Here is a 19,493-nt window from a genome sequence, read left to right on the forward strand (position 1 = left end):
TCATGCACCTCCTCTGGCTCTTCTTTGCCCAGTTTGTCTAATATTTCCACTCAGGAATGTGGAATTCATTTCAGCCTGATGACTTCTGCAGCTCGCCTCATCTTCTCTTTTATTCCACACCGCCTCCCTCCCCTGAAATACTCCACATACCAGACAGTGCAAGTGTGAGTTAAATCACATCAGTGGTTCTCTGGGAATCAGGTAACTTGTCTTTATTTGTTATTTTGACTTAAATACTTCTTTGCACAAATAAAGTTACAATCCCCCTCTGACAAAACAAGTCAGTTGTTAACATAAGAGCTTGATTTATTGCTGCTAATGCCTCAGGCTAACATAAAGGACATTGTATAGCTTGTATGTACATGTAAAGAAAAAAAAGGCAGTAAAAACAAGCATGCAAAACACATAGCCTTCAATTAATATTATAAAATGTAGCTTACAATATAAAAGCTGCACTTTTGATACACTTTACACTTATTGCACAATTTATGTTTCATAAAATAGACAAAGAAAAGAAAGAAATCTTTATAATGGAGATTAAAGTAGGGAAAAATATGGAGATAACTTTAGCATTTGTGAACAGTATGAGCACTGCTCAAAAAAGAGAGGTGCTGTAGTCTGGCCCTCCATGCCACAGCTCAGTGGAACCAGTGGTAGCGAGGATAAAGGCCGTCGTAGTGATACTCCCGCACCTGCTCATTCTTCTCCCTCGATCTCTCATTTTGCTCTGTAGATAAAAAAATTCAAATAATGTAGCGATAATCAATATTTTTTTTTATATATAGCAAAAGATAACAACTATTGATATATGACGGGTCGATCATCAACGAACAAGAATGATCACTTGACAAAATGGCAAAATGGCAGCAAGGCCACCATCGCTGTCCGTTACACCTACATAAAATTCAATATTAACACTAATTCAGTCAATTCAGCTAATAAATACAGCTTGGGTCTGGTTTTACTTGTTTTATTTTTTGAATCCTGTTATCTTGAGATAACAAAAAGCAGATTTCTCAAGATGAGAAAATCACAGGGAGGACTTAATGGAGGACTCAAAAAATAGTGACAGGTTCATTTGATCACCTCATTTCAGCCTTCAAGATTACTGTAGGATTGCAGGATTCATAACTGAACTGAAAGAGTTAATTTGTAATGTGATGCAGTACTTACAACATATATCAGGAGAAGATTGAGGTTTATTATGCTCAAAGACTCCTGGAGTTTTCCTTTTTTTTATTCATGAACTTTTCACTGGCTGCTGGCTCATTTTGGTCAGCATGAAAATTAACATTAACAGCATACTGCATGTCATTAATCTGCTTTATGACTATCTATTTATACATTTGACACAGTTTATTATTTGGTATATATAAAAGTGCTATACAAATAAAGCCTGATTGATTAATTGATCCCTCCATGCATTGTCCATTATGTTGAACCAATACTACATCTATAATACAACCTCTATGCATGTTGGCATGGCACTCCTGATCTCTAATAGATATTTCTCAAGATAACAAAACAATTGCAAGCATGGCCATTTTTGGCTTCCGTAGTTCCGGGATTTGGAGGAGATCTTTTTGTTTTCCTAAAAAAACTCATTGACCCAAACCAAAACGCTGTTTTCTTAAACCAGTCACGTCTTTATGGTCAGCTGTTCTTAGTTTAGAAACTGTCACTGCAACTATATCACATTGGATAGACAACCGCAGGGAAGATTGTCAGCTTGGGGTCGACCACAAATGGACACTTTGATTTGGTGTGGAGTCTTAGGCACTCTGCTGTGGTCCAGAGGCTCGTGGGTGCCATGAACTTCATTCAAGACCCAAACTAGAACTCTGTCTTTAAGTAAATGCCAGGTTTTTTGCAAGGATCAATTAAGGTTAGCCCTCACAACATGAGATAAGGTGCTAAATTAGCTTATGTTTACTGATACAATGTATGCTTTGTTTTTCTGTTTCATTCAGTGTCTTGGTCACAAACAGTGATTTTGAGATGTTAAAGCTGCAGTAGGTAACTTTTTATCATCATTGCTGAAATTGCTTGTTCAACCGGGCCTGAACGAAAACAACCAATCAGAGCTGAGAACGATACAAAGACGCTGTGGGTTGGAGGCTTGAAGTTGATTGTTGAGTCTCATTACCAGGGTCCCAAAGTGTCCGTATCTGACGCCTCTGATTGGTTGTTTTCGTTTTTGCCTGGTGGATTCTTACAAATGCCATTAGGAGCACTAGGAGGAGCCAGAGGAAGCTGACTCATCTGTCTCATGTTCCACTGTCAGGATATAGTCAAAGTTTCAGCAAATATGACAAAAAAATATTTTTATAAAAATGACCTTCTGCAGCTTTAAGTGTTTGTATTTTCAATGTTCTTAGGAAGGTATGGAAATGAAGGTTAGATGGAAGGCACAAAAGTTGGAATTAATTGCTGCTTTTGTTTTGTCATTCGTGCATTCTGATGACTTTACCATTAATTCAAAGGAAGAAGAAGAGGAAAGCGTTTAAAATGGAACTGAAAGCTGCATCCAGGTCTTACCATCACGCTCCTCCTCGACATAGTTCTCAAACTCATCCCTTTGCTCCTCATTGTACTCCCTTCTCCGCTCGTTTGCAGAAAGCCTTACCCTCTGCTCGGCTGTGGAGAGAAGAAGGTGAGCTCAGGAGTAATCCAAACATTTTATCTGTTTACACCCACTCACATGATACTGATAGATGAAGCAGGTGCAGACACTACTGTTCCTTCCTTAAACAACCATGTGTACTGACTGCAATGCTAGTGGCATGGCTGTTAATTGGTCACTTGGTCCACACTGAAACACTTCAACAGCTATTTGACAGCTTGACATAAAATGTACAGATATTCATGGTCCCTGAGGATGAATCGTAATGACTGATTCCTTGACCTTTCCTCCCACCAGAAGGTAAAAGTTTTCCCTTGTCTTGAAATATCTCAACATCTACTGGATGTATTGGCGCTAAATTTTGTACAGACGTTCCTGGTCCCCAGAGGATGAAATGTGATGACTTTGTTGATCCTGAGACTTTTCCTCTAGAGCCACCATGAGTTTGACATTTGTGGTTTTGAATGAAATATCTCATCAACTATCGGATGGACTGCTGTGAGATCTCATGATGATCTGTAAAACTCTGGTGATCCCCTGATTTTTCATCATCAGGTGAGAATTTCACTTTGTCCAACCTTGACAGCAAAAAAGATTATCATTAGCCTAAGCTGTACTAGCAAATGTTAACGTCTTTATGCACTAAACTAAGATGTAAACCATCATCAGATCCCTGGAAAACCTCAATCTGAATCAAACATTTTAAACTCTTTAAACATTAAACGGATAATAATTACCAGTAGGCTGAATACCTACATCATGTTTACACAATTATTATATTCACAAGAGTGTATATTGGGTTTAGCGAGGTGTTAAAAACAAACAAATGTGGGTAACCCATACCATTTACTGTAATGCATTAGAAACAGCTGCACCTCCCTCCTGCTCCATCACTGTACAAAACCAAACAACCCCACCCATCCCGGTACAGGGCAGCCACTGTATACATTAGACATTACTGCACTGTCTGTGTTTTCCTTTAAGTCCTTAATTTTACTTGAATCACAACAAGCTTATGAAAAGTGTAAGGATTACATCACAGCATTTCATGTAAGCACACAGACCTACATGCACTCAGCATACCCTCAGCACTCCCTTCAAATAGCCCATTGATTTGGGGCTTAGTTGTACCACAGGAAACATGGATCACACCAACTGTCACACTACTTTCACGTGTAAAACTACTTTCCTTCTAGCAGGTATTTGTGCTGCCTCTCTCTTTCTCCCATCCTAATTCTGACTCTGCAAATTTGTCCTATTTTCCCCTTGTGGTGCCTCTTCTTCTATTTACTTTTGTGAGAACTTATTAGAGACAGAACCTGTAATCCTGTAATAGGGTTTTTATTTTCTCATCAGGATTCAGCCTGCTATATTGAATGTGCTAGCATGAGATGTGATAGCATGAGCCTAATCTAATCAGAAGATGATAAAATTCTAAACAAAGGTTTTTTATCAATGTCTAAAAAATAATGTCCTTTTGTCTTTCCTAACCAGTTCTCATTGACTTCAGGATAACAGATCATAGGGTAAAGGGGAAAATCATAAAACGTTTGGAAAAGACAACCATGGCTATAAGAAAGTCGCACCGAAGGTTATGCAATCATCCAACATCTGTTGGAAATATTAGATATACCCTATTTGTATGTCGTGTCTTTTGAAAGATGGAGCAATGCAGCAAGGAGGAAATATCTCTTTTCCCTCAGTAAATGTTGATCTTTTGTATCTTACACTAAATCAGGTTAAAAAAGATTATATGAAATAATGAAACTGGCTGACAAACCACAACAAAACAAACTATTGAGGTAGAATCTCAAACACTCTGCCTCAGTGTGATCGTTTGTTAACACGGAGCCCCAGAGCCTCGCATTAAGGTCTAAACAAAGTCCTCACAAACAGTCACACATCTGCCCCCTCATGTTCTCATGAACCGAGCTGGCGAAGAAAATAATGAATCTTTCTCTAAGTGTTTTATTTTTTTTTCCTAGAATGTGAGCCTGTTTGCAGAGCAAGGTGAAATGACCTGTCTCGGAAGGCCTGCTCAGCTGCACACATGGACTTCTCTGATGGCTTTTCCACCAGCAAAAGAGTTGAATTAACAAGGACATATTTCACTGAAAAGATGAAAATCACTGTTGTCAGCAACATTTTGGTAAGTCTTGCCATTTCCATGCTCTTATCTCAGCTAAGGGAATACTGGAATCTTTGTTTTGAGGTTTGGACAAGCTATTTTGGTGATAAAGTATGATAATAAGTTCCTGTGTCCTGAAACACCTCTCATTTGTGTGTTTGTTCGATTTAGTTTGAGGTGTGTTGGCGTTGTGTATCGTACAGGATGCTGGCAGTGGAAGAATGAACTTATTGTACAGAGAAACTGAGTGAGGGAGAGCCTGCTCCATACTACCCTGTGACTCCTTCTACAGCCTCCAGCTTGTGTGTGTGTGTGTGTGTGTGTGTGTGTGTGTGTGTGTGTGTGTGTGTGTGTGTGTGTGTGTGTGTGTGTGTGTGTGTGTGTGTGTGTGTGTGTGTGTGTGTGTGTGTGTGTGTCAGATTTAAGAGCAGCTACTGTATAGAGCAACACCTGCTTGAGTTTCCATTACTCTCTCTCTCTATTTCTCTCTTGAACTTTCCCAGCTTGCAGTCAAAACCTCAAACCATATCATCCTCAGAGTCAAACTACAAACCATTAAACACTCACAAGTTCACTATGGGAGGCCAAACATGTCGTATTTTAGACTGTCCACAGCGCTGGGGCACGTCAACCACACAAATATAAATAAATATAACCCTCCAACCCCCATCTTCAAACCACAGACCAGACACTTTAGGATCCTGCTGGTTTTCTGCCAGCGAAATGACAGACAGCCTTTAAGTGGACAAAACAGTTTCTTCCTGGCAGACAACTGCTGTTATCTTAGTACACGCTAAACAGATATTGAGGAACTTACCTTGGCGCTCAGAATAATATCTGGGTGAGCGGCGACTGCGGTGCTTGAAGAAGTTAGAGGCGTCTGACTCAGGCATGAACACATGCCGTGCTGCCCCTAAAGGTCAGAGGTCAGAAGGTGAAGGTCACTTTGTGAGGACATGCGGAGCAAAGGTATGTGAAATAGTTCAAAATGGCTGAACAGGTATCACCTTTAGGATCGCCTGCTTTAGAGTCGTCCCGGACTGCTGCACTTTTCACCACACTGGAAACTACAGTATGAGGAAAATTAGAAATGATAATATCCTGACTTTACAAGTGTATGGGGCCGATATTGTAACAATACTATTGGTATCTTGAATGTTTTAAAACTGTCTCTTTGTACATACTGAGATTTGTAAATGTGTAAATGTGTACTTTAATATTTATGTGTATAAGAAATGATAACCTCCCACTTCTTAATGTTATCCAGTATTTGATGTTTGATTTTTAAAGACTTAAAAACTGATCATGTCTGACAAGGCAACACAATAACAATAATGTAGGATGAAAATTCCGACTGCAGAAATTGAACAACACAAGATTAGTATTGCAGGCAGATCTCTGTTGTCTCCGATATATGGAAGGTTGTATGGGCAAAAATTGTCCCATTACAAATGATCGATGTGGCACAATGAAACAAGATTAAAATATCTGTAACCATAATTTTTCATAGTTATGATAATTTAGAAGATATCTTTCCTCGCAAGGCCATCTATCAAATTCCACTTTACTCACTGTCGTCTGGAAAAGGCTGAATTCAGATTTGTGTTGCTCATTGTCATCTGTTATCTATACCATGCTCTGTTAGTTCACTGATTAGTCTGGGTCACAGCTGTCCTCTGGACACATATTTCATCATGGAAACTGAGATTCATGCTGACTACTAAGATTACTGGACATCTCAATTTAAGTAAATTTAATTGATTATTGTTAATAATAATTATTATATATATATATATATTATATATTTAAGGATAAATGTGGAATTTACAACCTCTGACAGATTTTCCATATTAAAGGATGACAGCACATGTCAGTAAATTAAACCATCAAAACTATTCTGCTTATCTCCCCTGAGAATGTTTAATCCAAAAATGCACACGTTACCCCACCCTTTTCTCCACCCACCCAGACGAGGTACTCACAGGTGAGGATGAGGAGGGTGGTGAGCGAAGAGAGCACAACGACTCGAGTCCAGGACATCTTGAGAGAGAAAAGCAAGAACTCAACTGGACTTAACAGCACATCAAACTGAACTGAACTGAGAAAGGAGAAAAAGATGAGGGAGGGAAGGGAGGAAGGTAGGAGAGGCAGGGAGAGTGGGAGGAGAAGGAGGAAGAAAAAGGTTCAGGGAGGGGAGTGAAGCTGCTGGAATTTCAATTCCCTAAGGGAGAAGAAGATGAAGAAGAAGAAAACATGAAGGAAAATGATCTTTAATGGACGAGTTGAGTAGAAAGAAGAGGGCAGTAGAATGGAAACAAGGATATGGAATTAGATGGAAGGAGACATCACTGTGCATTGGTGGCCCCAAATGGCACCAAGTTAAAAAATATATATAATTTTGTATATATATATATGTAGAAGCATAAAGCAGCATAAACATTACATTTCATATAATACACCACTGTATATACATATCTGAATATTCAGCATGTAGTCTGTTACTATTAATAGATAGAAATGATGAAAGCTTAAAATCACTTAAAGGACCAGTGTGTAATATTTAGTGGCATCTAAGTCCATCACATAGGAGAAACTATGGTGGTGATCTGGCCTACCGTAGAGACATGGCAGTTCAACATGGTGTTTGGTCACTAGGGGGCAGTGCAACAAGTTGTAAACACAACATTGACATCTTATGAAGTTGATAAGCAAACATGTTGGCAAAAAAAAAAAGAAGCCTATTTACACATCCAGCAAATACAGAGCAACATACAAAGGGGGGCATGGAGTATGTGTCTCAGCTTTCCAGTCATTCCCAGTTTATGCACTTCCAGTACTGTTTAGGGACCTCGGTATGCAGAAATATTCAAATATAGGCTACTAGGTGAAAATAACACATATATACCACATGCAAAAAAACAGATATTCAGATATCTAGAGGTCACAGGTCAAGGGATCCAGTTTTAAAAAACTTTGGAGCGTTATTTGGCCCCCTTCCCCACAGGCTAGCATGATATCATTCATATCATCAACTGAGTGGAAGAGGTAAGGATTATAGGGTGGAGCTTGGGGTGGCCAATCACCACAGGGTTAGGGTTAGATGGGGTCATATGTTGGATGAGCTGACACGTCTCTCACCACCAGCCAATCAGTTATCAAACATTCATCCTGGAGGTCAATGGCCCTTTTGTGTCTATAGGTAAGTTCATATAGTCTTCAACGTTCGCTGTTTGTAGAGAGATGCTGTGTTTTTTGTGTATTTTTTATGTTATATTTGAGTTTGCTGACCAAGGTTCACAAAGCTTGAAGTGAGGTAAATAGGCCAGTTTGCAGTTCAAAGCCTGCTTTACAAAGTTTAAAGCTGAAGTCGACCCTAAATCCCCTCAAGACAAAATATAATATTACACTGTACAGGTATATTATTATAGGTATTGTTAATGCTTAGGTATTGCAAAATAATTCCACTTTATTACACTATTTAATGACATAGAATTTCAGAGACCTGATGTGCTCACAGATTTTTTTAAATGCCTTTTGTTAGCTGTTATGACATGCTCTTATTGTCCATTGTTACCTTTCTATATGAATTACGTAAATTTCCCTCGCGGGCAGAGTCTGTGCAGGTGGTAACATCTTGATGCTGCACTGGACCCATTCATTATCGTTCCAGCTATGAATGATCTCAGGGTTTAGCATACCTTACTGCACTAACCTGTGCTTAATGCTGCATTATGCTGCGGGCTATTGGACTGTGAGTTCTGCTTAAAGTCCCAGTCCACTTAAAATCAGTTTTTCTTCCTGTTCCTACAGTGTGGTGTTTGATTATCACTGTTTGAATGATATGCAGAGTTTAACACTAGAAGGAGGTTTTCACATTCATCTGCTGAAAGAGGAAAGTTTCTCTGAGCTCATTGAACATCTGATTCTAGGGGCGGGGCCTATCAGCATGATTTCTGACATCACAAATAGTTTGGAAGTCAACCCTGGTCCAGTATGCAACTCCTACAGTGTGATGTAGAAACTTGAAGCCACCAGTAAACATACACTGAGAATGGACTTTACAGTGAAGTAGGAAAACATGAGAAATGACCATTCATTATTGAATTTTTAATGATCTAGAGTAGTTGCATTTTTAAGTGCATCTAATGTTGGAATTATACTTTTTAGTGGAAAAAAACATATCAGACACACATTGTTCCAAGCACACTCTCTATATACATATCATATGTCTGGAGAGGTTCTTTTAATTGAGAGGTGCAAAGTTTGTAAGTTGTTATGGATTTTTCCTTTCACTGTCTGTGTGATGTAGTGAAATCTGAAATGTGTTTCAGCCTCCCCCAAAGGAAACTGGGCAGAGACAAGCGGCTCAGAAAAACGACAACAGATCTGGAGTCTGGGAGACATTTTGCAGTAAATGAGCCTGCAGTTATATCTGTGTGTGAGAAACTATTAGCTATGCCAGGTCCAAGTTGCATATGTGGGTTTATAAATGTAAATGTGCTTCAGTCTGCTTCTGCTAAAGCTTAGCCGGTGTTTGCTTATATCATGCACTGTATGGTTCATATATCAGATTTAACTGTATCCCTCTGTGAGTTTGTGTTTATGCTGACATTGTATTGTGAGTTTGTATGTGTGTGTGTGTGTGTTTGGGAAGCATTTTACCACCTTCTGTGATACTGACTGTGACAAAGCCTCCACATTTCAGCTCTCCTGCATGTGAATGAATTTCCTGCATTTCTGAATTAAACCAAGAGCTGAGAGCTTCCCTCTGGGTTTGAACAAAGACGCTGTTCAAACACACCCACACACACACAGAGAGAAACACTCTATGCTGGATCAGGTGTTTTTTTGTGGGGTTCCACTGTAGGGAGCCAGGAAATAACTGGACCTCCATTTCAAAACAGCCAAAACCCCTCTGAGACCAACATGTGACTGTTCAAATGTCATTCAGTGCAGAGCAGTTTTCTCTGATGCACCGAGAACAACGTGTAGTTTTCACTTGCGTGGAAGGCCAATCCAGCCGGCAGATACCGAAAAACGAATGAAGTGAGTCCAAAATTTGCTATTCTGTTTTTGAATTTGAAGGGTTTAGGTTGGTGCTGCCCAATCCAGGCCAGCTACGGCCAGATAAGAGATTCAAAACAAATCTGAGCGAGTGCCAGTAAGACATGCTCAGCTTTCCAAACATGATGATCCTCCTACCCATAATCCCTTGTGTTTTGGGGACGTTCCACAACACAGATTTCCATTTGCCTCAGTGTCATTACTTGGAAGTGAACCTTATTAGACTTTTCAGATAAATCAGTCAAAACCTACATAAGTAAATCATAAAACATGATAGCACTTAGGACTTAATTATGGTATAGATTTATAATCGTACATTAAATTACATTACAGGTCAAAAGGGGCTGGTGTGTGTTTCTGTGTCTGAAGCTTTAGAGGAAATTAAAGCAATCTCATTTTTATTGCAGTCATTTTTAATTAATAATGTTATTAAAACCTCATGTTTATCACAGCATGATTCGAGAAAACAAAAACAAACATCCACTCACGCACCATCAGACTGTTAAAAAATCACATCAACAGACACAACTTTAGCACGCTGATACATTTATAAGGCAGTGTTAGGTCAAGGCCTCTGTTAGTGTTAATTAACGAGAGCTGCAATCAACACTGATTGTATTTAACACGTTTCCGTTCATAGCTCTCACTACTCTCTCTCACTCACTCTACTTTAGCTCTCTCTCTCAACTTCGCTTTACCTCTCACACATAATGATTCTTACTTTTTTAAGCACGTCTATCTGTGCAATTAACATCCCTTTCCTTTCCATTTTCATTAAACAGATTCATAGATATTTCAGGATGCATTCACTGTTCCATTGTTTTTTAAGTGCAATTTCAACTTCATTTTGGGCTGAAAAACATTGTAGAGCAGGAGGTGCTCTGACTGTCAGGTGTTTTATTCTCCTCAGACTATGGAACAATTTGCTTATATTATTTCCTGTCTTTATTTATCATTACTTATTGCTTTTATTATGAAAGCAAATTATGTATTGACGATAAGAGATCTTTCTTATGATGACTTTACAGAGCACTCAAAGGAAGCCTGGAACACTTTCTGTTGCTTCTTATCCAATCACCATATCGATCTGTTCTAATTTCACATTAGTGGTTAGTCACCCAGCAGGGACAGTCACAGCACGCTGTCTTTATAGTGAAATCCTCTCTCCTTGCACGAGTCGGCCTCTGAAGGCCCAGGTATCCTGTAGGAGAAATAGAATTAAAGGGTGAGTTCACCAAAAACAAACCAGAAGTGGAATTCTAGATTTCTTTCCTTTAACAAGTTTTCTATTTGTTACATCACTGGCTGCTTATTGCGCTTTTACGTGTATGCTTGCAATGACGTACACATTTAGAAACTACAACCCAAATATCAACAATGTATACAATGTCATTCAATCTTATAAAGCTATTCACGTGTGTTTTGTCTGACTGAAATAATGCAGGTCGTGGATGACTCTGTTTAAACAAACTATAGAAAAATAGCAAGGTATTCGAACTGTATCAAACACTTTCAAGCCCTGTATCATATTGTTTTATAGTGGGGAATGTTTTATAAGAGATGAATGTAAATGTCTGACCTTGAAGGTAATATTGTCGTCCAGGGCGTACTTCTTGGCTGCGATGTCCTGCACCTCCTTCTCTATGTTTTCCTGTGTGGTTCCCTTCACATCGATGTAATAGCAGTCAGCGCTGGCATAGTGGCAGGAGATGGCCTGGAAACACACACACACACACAATGTTATATAATATTTTCATCACATCTGTTGTTATGATTTGTTTTTGTCACTAACAAAAATAAGAACTTAAGAAATTGTGCCAGACGAAAGGTAGTGTAGTACCTTGCGGAAGCCCTGCGTCTGGTTCATGCCAGAGCCATGGATCAGCAGTGGATGGAAGAAGACGGTGTCGCCCTTCTCCATCTCCAGGTGCACCCTGGGGTGCTTCGGGTCGTAGCCACGCACTCCGTGGTACATCTTGTTGACGCCACCCTGAGGACACATGAGACTGTGTGTATGTGTGTGTACCTAGTAGCAGGCATAAACATGCTTCCTGTAGAATTTGCTGTGTGTGTGTTTATACCTCCCACTCGGGGTAGTCGTGCTCCTGCAGGGTGCCGGTGTGTGTTCCCGGCAGGACGACCAGGCAGCCGTTCTGCCTGTTTACTTTCTCCATCGCCGTCCAAGAGCAGACAATCCGGTCTGCTGGGCGGAACGGGAAGTAATGCAGATCCTGATGCATCGGGTGACGAGACGTCTTCTTACCTGAAACAACAAAAGAGACATCTCCTAACACCTGGACCTGGACATGGTTGATAATTGGATACAATTGGATGAGGCATAATTTGAAAGCTGACAAGGGACCCTTTATATTTTCACATTGAGGTCCAGGGATCTTTGAGGTGGTTCCAGTGGTTCTCCAGACAAAGGAAAACCAGTTTACTCTAAATATTATTTCGTTGCTCCATACCTGCATCAGGAGGTTTGTTGATCAGCATTGTGTGCATGGCCATGATGTTGGGTCCAGTGAAACACTCCACATACTTCAGAATCTAGAGATAGAAAAACACAATTCTTTGTCCAACACTGTTCATGTTTAAATTATTTCAAAGTGAAATAGCTTTTCAGAAAAATACACATTACCTGGTCAAAAGGGGTGCACCCTATGTAATGCTTTTAGTCAAATGATCTCGGTGTCCCTGGGTCAAACGTATGTGATTTTTGGTATTACTATTAGGGGGCGCCAAAGTTTACACAAAGTGGCTTTATTGAATACCAAATAGTTTGACAATATCCAGGTGAAGATGTTTAAACTGTGACACGATGCATCTTCAAGTACTCAATGAAAGAAGTTTTGAAAAAAGTTTAAAGACACCAGATTGAAACAAGGACATGTTGTGATCTACTTGTGTGTGTGTGTGTGTGTGTGTGTGTGTGTGTGTGTGTGTGTGTTGTACCTGTGGTAAGGTGCAGTACTGGAACAGTTCAGGATCTTCCTGGAAGTCCTGGAGTTTGGAGACCGCTTTCTGATCCGCAACGAACTCTGACTTAGCGATTGCCAAGTCCCTCATCACCACCAGACCGGGAACCTCCACTTCCCGTCGACAGATCCGCTCAAACTCCTTCCTGAAGAACAGATATAGATATAGATCACATTCAGCACCGTACAATACATCTGCCAGTCTATAAGAGGGTAACTTGTTTCACTGTGGAGTTATAGATTTACATTTACATTTATCTTGTATCATTCTGATTGAATATACAATAAGATCATTAATGGGTTTATTGTAAACGGTATTTAGATGTTTTGTATTTAAGTATAAAAGTGTTTCAATTCAGTTACTGTTATTATTAACAGCAATGTTTTCATGCTAAGTTTCCTTTTCTTTTCGTTTCAGATGGTCACCTGAAACTCTCGATGTCCTTGTCAGACACCAGATTCTTGATGAGGATGAAGCCATTTTCCTCATAGAAGAGTCGCTGTTCTGGGGTCAGCAAGTCGTTATCAAAAGAGTATCTACCAAAAAGAAAACAAAAAGATGACACACAACAATATCACCAAATGTAAGTTACTTATATATTAAGTTGGAATGAAATGCTATTACAGACTGGAAATGTTTGGCATGTTAATGTGGCATTCAAGTCATATTGCATTTACAGTAAATTAACTGAAGCAGGACGTGTGAGAGTTTTCTGAAACTTTGCATAATAAAAGGCAACTTGCTAACATGAAACATGCACTGCTGCTGAACTAATATAAAAACAGGGCCAGTTTCCTTGTAGTCTTTTGAATGGATGAACCTGAATGCAACAGCAGCTCTCAGGGTTTGTGTTTTTAATTTTTGTTTTCAGTTTAGTTAGTTTTCAGAATGGATTTGCTTGTTTAAAACATGTTTATTGGATTTAGGTTTATTTTATTTTATTGTAATATGGGGGAAATATGTCAGGGTATAAATGTTTTACAAAGTTCCTACTAGGTTTTACAATACAAACACATCCCAGTCTCAATAAACATACACACCAATGCCTCTTCGTGCTTGTTGTTGACAAATTTGACCAAACTGACAAAGACTAAAACTAAAGACATTTCCTGTATATTTTTATTTTATTTTAGATTGTTTTGTAAGTACACAATGTCGCTTCAGTTTAGTTTTAGTTAACAATTATATATCTTTTTCACAGCAGCCAAATAGTAGGGTAAACACATATGTTACCAATCAAAAAGGACTATAACCTCGCCAGCTATTACACAGGAGCAGAAAACTGGGCCATCATGAGAAGTGATCAAAGGGAGCACACACTGGAGAAACTGTGTCAAAGGTGAATTGTATAATGGTACGAAGACATTTAGCCTGAGGCAGCCAAATGCTACAGCTACAGTAAAGCTACAGTAAAGCTACAGGTAAGCTACAGTAAAGCTACAGGTAAGCTACAGGTGTGGCCCTACCTCAGTCTCTGTGGGGGACTGTAGCTGTGGGTTTGAAGTGAAGTCGGTGCAGCTCTCTGAGGAAAATCAGTCAAGGACGAAACCAAGAAGAAGCAACAAAAACAATGTCTCAGGAAACTAGTTATCGTATCAGGACTCAACGAGGGCATCTACACATTGACATTACTGTCCTTCTTCCAAACGCTGTGACTTCTGGGTCGCTGATTTCAGTTCATGTCCGTGTTATAAATCATTAATTAAACATAAAATACGAGCTAATATGCGTTCAGCTGACCTAAAAACAGACAGACTGGCCTTCTGAGTAACTTTAAGCACTTCAAGGAGACTAGATATGGATCAAGATAAGGTAAACAACACAATTTCACAGCCATACACTGGCCGCTTTGCAGCAGTCTTTACACCTTCACCTGCAACCTGACACAGAAACAATGGTGGCAGCCTCGCTTCAAAATAACGGTGTTACTGTGCTCATGAGTGCGAGAACCAAACCCATTACCGTAATTAAACCCGTTCATAAACAATGATAACAATAAATTAACACCTGTACTACTCGTTTTCACAGAGGCCTACGGTCCACAGCGGGACCCCGGCCTGGCCCACCAGAGCCGACCGCCAATAGGCACACAGCTGTCGGCTAGCGGATCAGCATGTACCGCTCTCTTGAGCCTCCATGATGCATAAAAAAACAAAAACAACAAAGCAGAATGAAAGGATACGATCGCGGCTGGTTGTCGATCAAGATGATTGATCAGCAGTTTGAGTCTCTCCGCAGCCCGAGACATGTTCCTGTCAGCTCGTATCCCAGTGTTATCCGTGTGTACACGGACAGCTCTGTGTGTGTGTGTGTGTGTGAGAGTGAGTGAGTGGGGTAAAGGGCAGTGATGACAACACAACACACACACACACACACACACACACACACACACACACACACACACACACACACACACACACACACACACACACACACACACACACACACACACACACACCCACAGACCAATAATACACACCCACAGACACTGTCAGTGGGTTATTCTTCATACAGGTGTGTACAGCCTGATTACTCTGAGGAGAAACTAAACTACTAAGACATTTTAATATGTCAGTATGTCACTCTGTTATGAAGAAATGTACTACCACAATAATAGTAATAATGCATTGATTTTGAAGAATACATGATAAACTTATTTTGTTTATTCAATTGAATTTTAATAATATTCTTTATTTAGACTTACTTATAATAAAACTTTACTTATATTTAATAATCTGTATTACAAATGTTCAACAATAAGATTCAATTCATTAAAGTCGCTGCAGCTTTTATCCAGCAGGTGGCGCCATACAACCAGAAGTCAAACAATGATCGTTACATTGTAGTTTCTGCTTGTCACACAGATTATAGCTATTGAAATTAACATTCATCCTTTTAAAATGATTAAAATTAGGGAATGAGAAAATTAGATTCAGTTAAATATTCAACTTGGAATTAAGAACATTAATTTAGGATTAATGTTGGTAATGATTTAATCGTTTTATTGTCTTAATTAAATATATGTTATATACACCTGTATGTTTAATATTTAATTAAAGACTGCTTGGGACAAGGGAGAAACTACATTTTGAAACAGTGCTCCTGCAGTGTTAGACCCCTGAAAAGCCACAGTGTTTTAATATTATAAGCGAATGAGGTACAAGAAACAGGGGAAACGAAAGCTATTCAAATAAAGATACCATTGTTTCGTTCATCTGCATTTCCTACCGCTCCTCTCAACTTCGTCAAGCTGACTACGACTGCTAGTATTAGAGCGGAACCAAGTTGATTTTCCTTTTTAACTAAATGTCACATGATTACATTATGTCAAAACACAGCCTTGGGAATTATCCATCTATTTAAATATAACTACCTAACTAGGCTAACTAGATATTATAGGATAAAATTTGTTATTTTTTACTTTAATTCTGACCAGAAACTGTAAAATCCTCATTGGCTTTATTTTGAAAGCCGTGACAGAAAAAGACGCATAATCGCTGAGAGTGGTTTTATTTTGAAACGCTACCAGAAGTTCCGTTGTCGTTTACTGCGTGGTACTTGGTGGCAGCTAGCTCAATGTACCCCTCCCGTCTCCTGTGTCGACAGCACTGATCCTCCTCCAGCCTCTTTAAACTGCTTTCACCGCCACACAGTCGACATTTCTGGGGTTCGGTCCGTAGCCCTCCGTCCTCACGTCCCTCACGTCCCTCTGTGTGTCCCGGAGGATATTTCTTTTCTACCGGAGAGTCTGGAACCGAAACCGCACACAGACGGAGCTGTGTTTTAGGTGACTTCAAGTGGGCGGATAAAGCGGAGGACGGGCATCCGGGCCTGGCTGCTCCGGGACTCGGCTCCAAACGACGGAATTCACCATTTTCAGGTAAATTAGCTCAAGTGTCATCTCTGGACAACGCTCAGTCTGTCCGATAATGGAGTCCGTGACGTTACGTTTGGTCCGTCCGCTTAGGACGAAGTCTGAACAGTGGTGTGTGTGGAAATGACAACACAGAGGAAACGGCAGCTGAAGAATAATTCAGCCTGACTCCAGCTGTATTTCATATTTTACAAGCTACCTTCCGTTTGACGCTTTATAAACTATGACTGACATGTTCGCGCCTGGCACACATTTAGAGAAATAATACCTCTTATATTGTGATTTTTGGGTGCAAATATTTTGGTTTGTTTACATAACGTATGCATTGGCAGCCAGACTACCACCCAGCGATAGGAACCCTACTGTAAATGATAGAGGGATGTTATAGGAAAATCACAGAGAAACATGGAGGCACATTATTTGAATACAAACGTAAAATATCATCCTGACTATTGAAATTAAGAGCTAGAATAACATCCCTGTCTTATTGGTCTGGTTTCTGGGCAAGCAGTTAACACCAATAATGAAGGGATGTCATTGACAAATCTCCAAATAATACCATAAACCCAATGTGAAATCAATATATAACACTATAGACACACTTCAAAGTCTGTGCAACCACATATTACAACCACAGATTGATGATGAACACACCAGGCTGTACTCATTCACATGATTTCCTCCAGAGTTTCCTTTCACATTTAAAGCAGCACAGCAACATCTTTCACAGTGAAAATGTGTGTTTACTTAAAACATCTATTTATATATATATATAAAAGGTGTATTTTGACAGTGTACAGTAAATCCAAAACAACAAGGATGCACCATCCTGTTGTCACCCTGGAAACAGTGAGATCTTAAGTGAACGGTTGTTAGATAAACCGGCGTATTAGCCCCTAAAAAAAACTCTAAAGATGCTTCATATGAGTTTTATCAGGTTACAAGTAATATGTAGAAATTGTAGTTAGTGTGTACAGTACAGTTGTTGCCACCGTAGCATCTTATGATCACTGTATGAATCAACAGCAGATGATAACCGGTTATATTGACCTGTCGTTCCATTTCTGCAGTGAAGCGTCCGTGATGCATTTAGAATCTTTTCCACTTCCTATTTGACCTGGATTTACTTCCACCGTCCTTCATCAGGAACAACTGGCTGCTCTTTTGTGTGTGTGTGTGTGTGTGTGTGTATTGACCCATATTCAAATCTAGGCTGTTGGCTGTGAGAGTGATACACCCTCAGAGGACAAAGTAATTACCCTGACAGCCCCCTCCCCATGTCTATGGGCCATATAGCAGTGCTTGTATTGATCCGTCTCTGCATTTTGTCGTATACAGCAGGAACACAAGACTGTGTGCTGTAAATACGTGCGCACGCTTACATACTGTACGCGCTCTTCGTCACTTTTTCTCGTGGTTCCGAGATGAGAATATGTCCAGTGAAGTGAGTTGTTTCGTGGCAGAGTGAAGTTTTGAGATGTGTGATTGGTTTCAGTTTGAGAAATGAACCATGTGATGGAACTGCAGTGATTGGTTTGAAGCTTCCTGTTGGAGCAGAAGAGTGTGAGCAGGAGTCAGAGTGAAACTGAGCAAGATACATCCAATCCGGGTTCAAGCCCACATTCAGCCAATTCTTCACAGGCCGTTAAAGGGGCATTCCACCAAATTTACACATCAGGCTCAGTTTATTAGTCATGAACCGCTCGGGCCTGTTGAAGTACTTGTGCAAGGCCTTCTGTGGCTCTGGAAGAGGTTTCCAAAATCTGATAAAGTAACCCTGGTGACGTCATCACGGGTTATCTCGACTCATGCTTGTAGACTACAAACTATAGCAGAAAGCCTCGGCCTCTGCTGCTTTTATTTCGACCATTCAGTCCCTCCACTTTATGGAACTCACTGGAGTTCCTCTTTAACTTGTGTGAAAACTGTTGAGACAGGAATGGAGAAAGTACTTGTTAGAAAAATCTGTGAAATGTGGTTGATGACATTACAGTATTGTTTGGTAAACAGCTCACTGTCAGTTTAAATGTTCTGCAGCCGTTTGCCTGGTCTCAAGCCGCAGAGCCAGTCACAATCATGTGGGCATGTGATTGAAGCAGTGCTGATCATCATGTAACCATACAATGTAACTGTAACAGCAACTGTATTATAAAGTATGATATTACACTGTACTATACAACGTATCTGTACATAGGCCGACACAAAACCTTCATTAGTGGTGATATCCCACCATGCTTTGCAGCAGAGCTGACTGCACTTATTGATGATCAGCCTCCAAAACACTGTTGCTATTGACAACCATGCCAGCAGCTTGCTATCTCTCTCTTTCTCTTCCGCTCTCTTTCTCTCTCCCATTTATATAACTTCAACCTGTGTAATGTTTTATTGATCAGAGAAGTGTGTGTGTGTGTCTGTGTGTATTTCTAGGTGTGTGTGTCTTTTTGCATGCTTTTATCGTATGTGTGCGCACTCTCGTCCCTTTCTGAGTGTGTGTGAGTTAATGTGAGTGTGTATTAGAATGTGTTTCAGTGAATGCAGCACTGTATGTATAAATATCTTGCCTGTGTAACTCAGAGAGCGTGTGTGTGTGTTGTTTGTCCGTATTTTGTGATCATGTATTTCAATATGTGTATATTTCATCCACATTTTTCTGTGTGTGTGCGCCCATGTGCACAGCCCAATAAGCTCTCTACCCATTCTCTTTTTTGTTGGTAAGAAATATCCTTCTGTCTGTATCATTTATTGTTTCACCTGAGGAAGTACAGAAAATATAAAAAGCTGTAGTATGTAGCTAAATCTGAGAGGCGGACTTGCTAACAGCCCCT

At 39.9% G+C, this 19,493-nt stretch overlaps 3 protein-coding genes across 3 annotated transcripts in view; 1 reads left to right on the forward strand and 2 right to left on the reverse strand.

Annotated features, from left to right (window-relative positions):
* Nucleotides 1-197: 197 nt before the first annotated feature.
* On the reverse strand, nucleotides 198-10,073 carry ucmaa (upper zone of growth plate and cartilage matrix associated a). Its single transcript, XM_051392801.1, has 5 exons — nucleotides 6,734-10,073; nucleotides 5,759-5,818; nucleotides 5,569-5,664; nucleotides 2,539-2,637; nucleotides 198-727 (listed from the first exon to the last, which is right to left on the reverse strand). The coding sequence occupies exons 1-5, from the start codon at nucleotides 6,789-6,791 to the stop codon at nucleotides 639-641; spliced, it is 402 nt and encodes a 133-aa protein (XP_051248761.1). The 5' UTR covers nucleotides 6,792-10,073; the 3' UTR covers nucleotides 198-638.
* A 137-nt stretch (nucleotides 10,074-10,210) lies between these two features.
* phyh (phytanoyl-CoA 2-hydroxylase) lies at nucleotides 10,211-15,145 on the reverse strand. The gene is made up of 9 exons (XM_051392797.1): nucleotides 14,977-15,145; nucleotides 14,261-14,316; nucleotides 13,220-13,330; nucleotides 12,771-12,939; nucleotides 12,284-12,365; nucleotides 11,897-12,078; nucleotides 11,656-11,805; nucleotides 11,395-11,529; nucleotides 10,211-11,016 (listed from the first exon to the last, which is right to left on the reverse strand). Exons 1-9 carry the CDS (start codon nucleotides 15,040-15,042, stop codon nucleotides 10,963-10,965), a joined length of 1,005 nt encoding a protein of 334 aa, XP_051248757.1. The 5' UTR covers nucleotides 15,043-15,145; the 3' UTR covers nucleotides 10,211-10,962.
* A 1,207-nt stretch (nucleotides 15,146-16,352) lies between these two features.
* cdk17 (cyclin-dependent kinase 17) overlaps nucleotides 16,353-19,493 on the forward strand; it is a 41,671-nt gene continuing 38,530 nt past the window's right edge. The window contains exon 1 of the mRNA XM_051392791.1: nucleotides 16,353-16,674. The gene's annotated coding sequence lies outside the window, so the exon portion shown is untranslated. The remainder of the gene's footprint in view (nucleotides 16,675-19,493) is intronic.

This window comes from Dicentrarchus labrax, unplaced genomic scaffold, assembly GCF_905237075.1.
Source record: "Dicentrarchus labrax unplaced genomic scaffold, dlabrax2021, whole genome shotgun sequence".
Lineage (NCBI taxonomy): Eukaryota > Metazoa > Chordata > Actinopteri > Moronidae > Dicentrarchus > Dicentrarchus labrax.